The sequence below is a fragment of the Atta colombica genome, unplaced genomic scaffold, assembly GCF_001594045.1.
Source record: "Atta colombica isolate Treedump-2 unplaced genomic scaffold, Acol1.0 scaffold89, whole genome shotgun sequence".
Taxonomy (NCBI): domain Eukaryota; kingdom Metazoa; phylum Arthropoda; class Insecta; order Hymenoptera; family Formicidae; genus Atta; species Atta colombica.
The window spans coordinates 707,962-719,096 of NW_017259582.1; the positions used below are offsets into that span (position 1 = coordinate 707,962).

The 11,135-nt window shown below is 34.3% G+C and overlaps 2 protein-coding genes across 2 annotated transcripts; one reads left to right on the forward strand and one right to left on the reverse strand.

The window, feature by feature from the left end:
• Nucleotides 1-855: 855 nt before the first annotated feature.
• LOC108693244 (chromatin-remodeling complex ATPase chain Iswi) lies at nucleotides 856-4,599 on the reverse strand. Its single transcript, XM_018202089.1, has one exon. It carries the CDS (start codon nucleotides 4,389-4,391, stop codon nucleotides 1,368-1,370), a length of 3,024 nt encoding a protein of 1,007 aa, XP_018057578.1. The 5' UTR covers nucleotides 4,392-4,599; the 3' UTR covers nucleotides 856-1,367.
• Nucleotides 4,600-7,632: 3,033 nt separating this feature from the next.
• LOC108693187 lies at nucleotides 7,633-11,003 on the forward strand. Its single transcript, XM_018201998.1, has 5 exons — nucleotides 7,633-7,888; nucleotides 7,969-8,227; nucleotides 8,463-8,650; nucleotides 10,121-10,363; nucleotides 10,852-11,003. The coding sequence occupies exons 1-5, from the start codon at nucleotides 7,633-7,635 to the stop codon at nucleotides 11,001-11,003; spliced, it is 1,098 nt and encodes a 365-aa protein (XP_018057487.1).
• Nucleotides 11,004-11,135: the final 132 nt, after the last annotated feature.

Here is an 11,135-nt window from a genome sequence, read left to right on the forward strand (position 1 = left end):
AAATGTAATTTTTTTGCAAATTCTTATTTGACATGTACTGTGTATGTAAACTTAAATATAAAACTATCTAAGTGTTTACATTTTTACTAGAAACGCTATGGGATCCGACGTGTATTGAAAAGCTGCAATTTCCGAATGATGGAACATCAATTTTTCTCATTGAAATTAATTCATAGTTGCATTTGAAATTAAGAATGCGATGAAGAATATTATAGAATAATGTTTGGCTAAAATCAACTTATATATCACTATATATTAAACCACCATTTTTTTTAAAGATTATATAAAAAAAGAATTTTACAGCAATGATTCATTTTAATTTTAACAGAGTGATTTATTTTAATTTTACCAGACAAACATTTTTAAAATATATAATTTTACAAAAAAACATTTCAAATAAAAGTATGATATAGAGGAGGATATCCCTTTCTACACTACAATTCGATAAGTATTTGACGTATAAAACTTAAACACATAAAAATTATATTTCCTTTCAGGCAATTGTGGAAAGTAATCAAATTACAACGATTAATAAATCTCATAAGTATGTCGAAATATAACATTATATATATGTTTCTTCTGTAATGTTTTTTAGTAAAATTGCATATTTTTGAAATATTTGTCTGTTAAGATTAAAACTGAATCATCCTGTATAATATATTAATGAGACTTAAGCTAGTACAGGATTTTAATTAATATAAATTGTATGAATATCTTAATTCAACCGACATATAAATACAGAATGATGATAAATTTTAAAGGTTATTGGAGTAATAAAGAAAAAGAATTTTCAATAACAACTTACAGTTTTGATAGATCCGGAGAAATAAATAGTGTTTTTTTCTTACGCTTCTCTCTCTCTCTCTCTCTCTCTCTCTCTCTCTCTCTCTCTCTGTCGCTCTATCTCTCATCTCTTAGTCAGACATCTGTGAGCACATGAAAACCACTTGCAATGTTAAGTTCTGCCTAAGTCCATCGGGAAGTATTGCGGCGTTTAATTGTCGACAATTCCATAGCATCAACAAAATTTATCTAGTTTTGTAACGTGATTTTCAGAGATTAATTGTTGATAAAATGATAAAAACTAGTTTGTGTCGCTACAATTTGATGAGGCCTGATGAACTTGGCAGTCGTTATCTAAGAGTACATTTCGTTTACAATGGAATATAAAATAGTAAGTCTGGAGTCACACATAGAGTATGTCTGTGGTGAAAATGAATAAAAAAATTGATGTAATTTTTAATATATAGAAAAAAGCGCCCTGTGTGAATACCCGTGGTCCGTATTTCAGTCATATTTAACGCACAAAAATCGTGATAAGTGTTCTAGAGTCCAGAGTGAGGCTCGCCGCATATATACTCAGTCGTTTATTTCTTTTTTTTCCTGGGCTTGTCTTGGGGTGCCGGCAGATTCTCCTTTCGCTTCGACGTCGGTTTCGTTCCTATATTGCTGCCCTTCTTTCTTCTCTCCTGTCTCTCGCGTTCCTCAAGTTCCTGATTCTCGCGTTCTATTAGGGTTATCAGAGTATTGCAGCGACGCTGCAACTCCAACGCGGTACGTGATTTGACGAACCAATCAAAGCGGAACTGCGGGGCAGATCTTACCGTGGCACGAAGTTCCTCGTACACATTTTCCTTATCGAATCCGAGTTTGTGTAGCATGCAAACAAGAAATCGATCCTCCTCCTCGGTATAATTTTTTCCCTTATTTGTGCCATAGGCTATCCTGAGCTGATGGAAAGGCGCACGGTATCTAGCCATTTTCGCGTCCAGTGCTTTCTTAATGCCAGCTCGTCTCTGTATCTTGGCCTCACCGCGCTCGATCTGTGCCATTACGCGATCTATATCCTGTAACTCGTGACAACGTTCCCAGAAAACGGCCGAATACTCCATAACTTCCTCCGGCGTTTTTCCTTCAACTTCCTTCGCAATATTCTCAATGTCATCGCGACCATACTTTTCATTCGCCTTGATAAACTGATTAAAGTCCCGCTTGGTCCAGTTGGTAAAGCCTTGAAGCAGTAACTTCTCCTTCTCGGTAATTTCTTCGTCGGTGAGCGGTTGAGCGTCATCAATTTTACGCTGTTCCTCCTTCTGAATTCGGGCGGCGTCTGATCCAAGTTCAGGATTCTTCGGAACCTTGTAGCCGACTGTTTGTCTGAAATAATAAATCTCTTGATCCAATAGTTCGAAAAGTCGTGGCGGGAAGAATTGAAAATCTTGCACTATTGGTTGTTTCGGCGGTCTTGGTGCTTTTGGCGCCTTCGGCTCCGACACTCGCAACGCTTCTCTGAAATAAGCGTCGACGGCATAATTGGCTTTACGTTCACGTTTGGGTGGTTCAATCCAATTGCCTATTCCAAGGATCTTCTGTTTTTCGCGATAATCTTCACCCTCAAATTGATATACAGAATCTGTCGGTGCATCGACAGTAAAATTGCGTAACGAAGACTCTCCAAGACTCTCGAGTTTCTGCTTCATCTCCTCCGTTTTGGCTTCGCCTTTCTGTAATATCGTGTCAATATCCTCGTCAGTAATGGCGCTATCCTTGGACGCAAATACCTCGTTCGCACCGTGTCTGATCATATTTAACATCTCATCCTTGTTTAATGCCGTTTGTTTGGCATCGACTAATCGTCCCTGCTGTATAACGAGCTTATCTAAGCGCAACTTCACTTCGGCCCGCTCGACGATCTTCTCCTCCACTGTGTTCTCTGTGATAAACCTAAAAACTCGAACTTGCTTCTGCTGACCTATACGATGTGCACGATCCATCGCCTGCAAGTCCATCTGTGGATTCCAATCGGAATCGTAAATGATGACCACGTCGGCGGTAGCCAAGTTAATACCCAGTCCACCAGCACGAGTCGACAGCATGAAAATAAACTTTTCGCTACCGGGCGCATTATACTCGTTTATCTGCCGCTGTCGATCTTCATGAGCCGTGTTGCCATCAAGTCGACAGTATTGGAAACACCTCCAATGGCAATAGTCTTCTAAAATATCCAACATTCTTGTCATCTGACTGAAAATTAAAACTCGAGATTCTTGCTGTTGCAATTTTGGCAATAATTTATCGAGTATTACCATTTTACCACAGTTATAGACGAGATGCTCATCAGTAGTGTATGGCGGTCCAGGTTCAGCACCGTCAAACAAGTATGGATGATTGCAGCATTTCCGTAACTGCATCAGAATGTTTTGCAGTCTCATTTTCTCTATCTTTCCTGCACCATTTACTATATCTATATCCTTCATCAATACTTTGGTATACCATTCTCTTTGCATTTTACTCAAGCCAATGTATACTTTAATCTCTTTCTTAGGCTTAAGTCCCTTTTCTACTTCGGACTTCAATCTTCTCAGAAGGAATGGTCTTAGAACTGCATGTAACCTCTCGACTAAAGAATTATCACCTAAAAAGCTATTTGTGTTAAACCATGAGTCAAAGTCATCAGAGCTATTGAATACATCTGGTAAAAGGAAATTCAGCAGAGACCACAGCTCATGGAGATTATTTTGAAGTGGTGTGCCTGTTAAAAGAAGTCGATTGGTGGTCTTGAATTCTCTGAGAATCTCTGATAATTTAGATTTCTCATTTTTTATCCTGTGAGCCTCATCTATCACCATGTAGCGCCAATTGAACTTTTTGAATACAGATTTCTCTTTAATAACCATCTCATAAGATGTCACACATACATCCCATTCTCCAGGCATCATCACATCTCTTATGAAAGTATTCCTAGTCTCTGCATCTCCAATTAGGCAAACAGCTCTGAGAGTAGGACACCACTTCTTAAACTCGTTCATCCAATTGGCCAACGTTGATTTCGGTACAATAACAATATGAGGTCCAGGGATATTACGAAAGTGCTTCATGTATCCCAGCAGGGAGATAGTCTGTAGTGTCTTACCAAGACCCATTTCATCAGCCAAAATACCATTTATACCATGCTCATAGAGTGATATCATCCAATTTAAGCCGCGTATCTGATAATCACGCAACTCGCCAGATTTTATGTAATGAGGGGATGATTCGAAGCGCGTGGTAGGCGCTACACTAGCATTACTTTCTGCCAGCAACTCCTCGTCCTCCTCTTGCTCGGTTTTACGATGCCTATGATCGCCAGAGTCTGATTTAGGGATTTCCGGCTGTTTCCTGGGTCTACCAGCTTTAACTTTCAAAGGGCTACCAGCCTTATCCTTCTGATTGTTCGTCATAAAGTGTGAGAAAATCTCAGTCTGTTTTAACAAGTAATCGAATCGCTTGCTACGGTCTGTCTCGAGCTTCGTCTCAAAATCGCCACCCCTGGATGATGTGGTTTCTGCCGAGGATCCATTCGAGTTATCCCCGGTATCACCGGTATCTGCGTTCTCATCCGGCTTGGACATCTTGTTTGTCACACACAGTCACACAGTTTACGGTCCTCCTCTTAAATCTTCGCGGATCGTGTAATACTTACGTTAAGCGCGATTTGCTTGTATATATATCGCTGATGACCACTTTATTGGCCAGTCACGGTTGTTATTGACACATCAAAAGCGATTCAATGCATTGCATCAAACACCGATGTGTATGGCATCACCATTAACCGCCATGTTACACCGGATTCTTTTACGCGTGCGCAGTAGTGCAACACATGAGTGTATACAGGTATGTTCCGTTCAATTCCCTTGATTCCGTTGCACGCATAAATACATTTTCATGGTTATCAGTTGAAGCGCGTCCAAAGACGCGCGATTTTGTAACGTTATAATGTTTTTCACTGGGAAAACTGGTGTAGCACTAACGCCATGCTAGATTTAAATGAAAACTGCACTAGTGCAGGTTTAATGATGCAGATTTAGTGTGTGCGGTTCAATGGAATATATCATTTGATATCCATTTTATTGACATTCATTTTATAACATCTCTAAAAATATATATATATTCAAATTATTTATTTTACAATATTTTGATTCATTAATTTATTTAAAACATTTTTTTAAATTAAATTTTTACATTTCAAGAGTTGTAGGCCGGTATTCATAGTCAGATCTTATATTCAAGATCGTCTAAGTACGGTCTTAAGAAGTCACGAACCAATCAGAAGGTTGCATTAGAGTCTTAAGACATTAATTATGATCGGTATCCATAGTCGAATCGGTCTTATTTCAAAACCGTCTTAAGTAATGTCTTAAGATGCTAATGCAGCCTTCTAATTGGTTCGTGACTTTTGACATTTAAGGCCGGTATTCATAAGGTTTGTTCGCGTCGCATCAGAACATGTGACGCGACAAATGAATATCGGCCTTAAATGTCAAAATGTCATTGCATAGCTATTATTAAAAACATTGAAACTAAACAATGTCATTGTTATAACATTAATTATATAATAATGTAATATCATAAAATAATATCATATCTTAGCACGAACACAATTTCAATTTCAACTTGCACTGGGGTTTGATTGTATATTTTGAAATGAGGTGAAAATTACAAAAGTGAGCAAATTCACTAGAGTATTCATAATTTAATTGGTCAATATCTAATAATCTTTGCTCACTTTTGTAATATTTATCTCCTTTCAAAATTCACAATCGACCTCCTAATCTCCACTGACTTCAAAGACAATGAAGCAAAAGTTAAACTCAGTGCAGGTTTTTGTATCAGTTTTACTAGTTTTCACAGTGGAACAACACAATTGCACTCAGTGTGCATCAGTGTTGCACCAGTTTTCCCAGTGGAAAACGCTATTAGATTCAACGTCGACATTGAGAAATTCAGATTTTTCAATTTCTATTATCACAAGGACGCGAACTTCCGTAAGGCCAGAATCAGACTACGCATTGAAAAATAAGATTGAAGATTGAAAAATTGAAATTTGACCAATCAGAATAAAAGGAGCTAAAATTTTTTTGTCCTCATTGATATAATTTCAATCTTTAATCTTTAATTTCAATCTTCAATGCATAATCTGATTCCGGCCTAAGAATGTTGGTCTTTAATAGGCTGCGGTCGATTTAGATGCTTGTAATCATCATTCTGTCTTTGAATGCTTTACGCTACAAATGCTTCGAAACTTTTGACCAATCGGAAGAAAGAATTTTACTAATTGTCCAATCAAAAAATGTTTCGAAGCATCCGTAACATCAAGTGAACCATAGCCTTTATCGTAGCCTTTATCGTTTTTATTAGATGTAAAATAAGAATAGAAGTAAATACTGAAAAGCGCTAAAAGCGCTTTAAATCGACCACAGCCATAGTATCTTGTCGGTGAACTTTTGTTCACAATCAATTCATTTTTCTTTCTCTTCTTTCCTTCTGGCAATCGATTGTGTATCTTGAAATGAGATGAAAATGTCAAAAGTGAACAAATTCACTAGTTATTGACCAATTAAATTATGAATATTCTATTCTGAATTTGTTCACTTTTACAATTTTCACTTCATTTCGAGATATACAATTGATCCCTGGAGAGAAAGGAAAAAAAAAAGGAGGAAGAAAGATGAATTAGTGCAAAAATTCAGTTCTAAAAAGAACAAGCCATATGTGCAGTATATGTGCAGTGCATTAATTCGTTGGGTCACAGTAGCGGCTCGAAAATAAGAAAATGCAGTACTAAAGTTGATAAAAAATTCTGAAAAAATTCTTAGAGTTCTATGAGAAGAAAATAAATGATTTTTGTCTCTTGTTTTTCTGTAAAATTGATAGTATTTGAGTAAAAAATAAATCGGGCCGTTACTATGACCCAGCGAATTAATGCAGTGTACTATTCAGAAAATGCAGCAATAAAAAACAGACCAATTCAGAATTTTAGGGTAGAAAAAGAACAGACCTCTTATATGACGGTATGTGATTGAACATGGCGCTGCATTTTGTTACATTTAAACGTGGCGATGAAGTAGGTAGTATATAAAAGTTTGTGACATACATACGTAAGTAATGTAAAAAGTACGGGATAAAACTACCGATTATATAGAAAAGATAAAAGTTCTTTTATCATCTAATTTAGAGTATTTTATTAAAAGAATAAATAATGTTAAGTTTCAAATGATGCGTGTGTGAACGTTATCTGATTGACATCTCTTATATTTAATTAATTTAATTTAATCTTTTATCCGTGTTTGCTAGCGAAAAAGCTAACAGTTATAGAATATAATTGATTAAAACGAATACATATAATTTAGAATCAGAAATGATCATTATTTCAAAACAGCGTTTATATTGTAAAGTTAAAGACATTTCATGGACATTGTCGAAAAAATTATTTATTTTTCTCATCATTAAATTAACATATTCTATAATTATTCTTTTTCTTATAATTAGCTATATTTTTTATTTATATAACAAAGTTTATTACCACATTAATTTAAAAAGAAATAGTGCGATGTAACGGCATATTTAAAAAAATAATTATATTTACAAAACCTATCAAATGGCAACAAGAATTTCATTTTTTTATATTTGAAAAAGAGCTAATTGTAAGTCTATTTCGATGATTAAAATTTAAAATCATCCTTATATGAATCATGCAATTTGCGCACTCGCGTATCAAGTCGTCGACAATGGTTTCCCGGACAACGAGGATCACTCAGATGCACAACAATCGACCGAGCCGATCCGTGGAGGACGACGATTGTTGTTGCAAGAATGTCGTTCGTCGAGCAGCCGACGTTCGGACAGGAGATCGCAGTGCCAGCTAGACTGCCGATAATCCTGAAGCAGTTCTGTAAGGCTGCGATACGCACGCAGCCTTACGATTTGCTCAAGTGGTCCAGCTCGTACTTCCGCGCGCTAGCCGATGGCGAGGAGCCGCCGATTAAGTCGCGACTCGAGTACCCACCACCGAGTACAGCTTCCGGTTTGACCTTGGGCTTCCTCAGGGTGTTATTGCGGCAGTTTGGAAGTATGGCGCGAGTCATATGAGTCATATGAGAAACTAGTCCTCAATAAGATATATTTCATTGATAGGGTAATCTTTTTCAGATTACAACAAGACGCTTCCGATTGAGACAATCTTGCGTCGCTGGGATTGTCTCTGTCTGGATCATAGGGATTTCGATACGATCCTTGCGATTGGAAGATTCCATCATACTTGCCAGGTGAAGAAGTTCCTCGCCGTAGCGGTGGGCTTGCTCGGCGCCAATCTCACCGAAACGATGATCATGGTTTGCCAATTGTTTAGCCACGAGCCAGACGGAGGATCTGCGATGATCCCGCTCACTTTGTTTATGGAGATATACGAGTAAGCTCGACATAACACACAATACCGATTATTTCTCTGATTCTTATAGATTCCTATATATGCAATTCAATAAAAAAATTAGCTGTAACTGTTGTAAAATTTTTTGATATGATTAGTTTGCTTTTAGTTCCTCACTGGATCTAAAGGGAATCATATAAAAAAATTTTACGATTGCGAAGCTGCTTTTTTATTAAACATAGCCATTGAATATCTATTTAATGCTCGAAATGAATAGATATTTAGCGCGACTCGCATGCGATGGCAATGAAAAGAACACGTTCGATCAGGATACAACAGAGTATACAATATGCAAAGAGAGTTTCGTCGATCATACAACATGCTCTGTAAATAGCCAAGATACCGATGTGGACATTAATTTAGATTCGGAACTGATATCCAAAGATGAGATTGATCTATCGAAAAGTATGTTATTCGACTACATTAATTCTATATATTTTCGTCCAGACTGAAAGAAACATTGTCGGAAATATCTTTGGTAAAAGTTTATTTTTAAGAATTTAATTGTTAAGATTTTAAATTTATAAAGAAATTTTAAACTTCTTCAGATTTTATAAGTTTTCTTCAGAATAAAAAAATCTTAGAATATTTCAGAATGTATGTATATGTATGGAAAATTATAAAAAAGATGAAAATTTTTACAGCATTTTTGAAAAATGCCCTAATTTGTATAAAAAATCTGAGAAATTTTTAAAAAGTTATAAAATTATAAAAAAAATTGAAAAAATCTTAAATCTATGTAAAAATTCTGAAAAATTTCAAAAATATTTTTATCAAATTATAAACAATATATCCAACAAGATTCAATTTTAAATTCGAAAAATATTCTATTTTTCGAATTTAAAATTGAATCTTATTGTGTAGAATATTTATTAATAACATTTCATCGGATATACAATATTATCTCACAATGTCATCACGACAAGTATTAAGAACAATTCTAAAATATAAAGTGATATCGATAACATTATTGCTTATACGAAATATTTTTGATATTGAGATATTAAAAATTAGAAATTAATGAAACATCGACGATTGGTGTCAATATACGAACGCACGTATAACTTTTATTTACATGATTTGACATAGAGCTACATGTTTAGTTGTTTAAATGTTATTTTGTTTAGTTCTTTTATGAAATTACTATCTTTTTCATGGAATAAAATATGCTACCATATAATTTATAGAAAACTTCACAAAGATATATCTATACTATAAAATCTCGCATATATTAGTTATAAATATCATTGTTAGTTATAAATATCATTGTTCCTCTATTTTTCACATAATCTCTATTATCACAGTTCAGTTTATTTAGTAAAACATATCATTTTTAAACTGGATCGAATCTGAAATTTTTTTCTTTTTTTTTTTAAGATCTTTTATCTAATATTATATAAGCAGAAAAAATTAATAAATCGTTATTGTTATTTTAATATAAAATTTACATTAACATTTAAAAAATGTGATAACAAAAGTAATCAATATTGTCAATAATTATTGTCAATAATTTGTCAAATACATTATCGAATACATATCAAGAAAAATTGAAATTATATATATAAATTATATATATATAAATTATATATATAATTAATAGTCATTGAAATTTTGTCATCCGTAATTCATTTTTATTATTTATGATATTAGTGACAATGTTTCTTAGATATTTATAGTCGATTCCTGTATTTAAGACTGTCTTAAGTACAATCTTAAGATGTCATGAATTAATCAGAGAGCCGTATTAGCATTAACTTAAGATAACATTACTTAAAATGGCCTTAAAATAAGAATCGAATGAATACCGGCCTTAGTCTGAACGAAGCTTTACGCAGCTCACGTTGAACTTATTTATTTAAATTTCATATTTTGCAGCTGATTTGTCAACAGAACTGATAGAGAACAGTTCATTCGAAAGAGAAATTACTAATTATGAAGAAAAGGGAGATAAATCTTTGACTAATCAAAAAGATGACAGTTCGATTGATAAAAATAGCACTGATAACAATGATATGATCAATAAGAAATTCTGTGGAGTAAAAGATGCCAATAGTGATAGAAGCTTATCTTCTGGAGTAGAGAAGGATGCGAAAATTACTTGTTTTCCGAATGTGCCAGGTAACTAAATATCCTCTTATATCTTACAAATAACTATTTGAGTGATTATAAAAATCTGTACGAAAAATATGATACATTTACACCTCTTGTTATACGTAAAAAAATGTTAGATACTATAAATATAAAATTTTTATTATACTTCTATTTTACATTTTTAATAAATTAAAAAAAAACTTTGGCTAATGTTCATAGTCCATTTTTATTACAAGGTCGTCTTAAGTAATGACATAATACGGCCCTCTAATTTGTGACATCTTAAGATTGTTAAAATGGTCTTAAATATAAAAATCGACTATGAATACCGCCCACAGATTTTTAGAAGCTGATAATGAAGATTTTTATTATCAATAAACTTGTCATGCAATAAAACTTTTTTGATAAAAATATGAAAAAAATGAGCAACGTGATTATACTGTGTGGCACTCAAACAGTTACTAATCGTCCACTAATTTGTTACTTGTCCATTAGAATCTAAAATTGAAATATAGGTATAGGACCACGTTTGTCAGCCGAGCGAGTTACAAACGTAACGGCATGGATGCTCGAGTGCGCGAGACTGCAAGAGGGTATGGTCGGACCGCGAAATATTCGACACATGAACTGCCCATCTTTACACGAACAATCGACTTCAAAATCATGATAACGTCTTGTTTGCGAAGAATATAATCACGAAACATAACTGGCAAAATTAAAATCTGATCTAGAGACGTAATTATCATTCGCACAGCTTTAGTTAAACGTTCCTATATATAAATATATATATATATATATA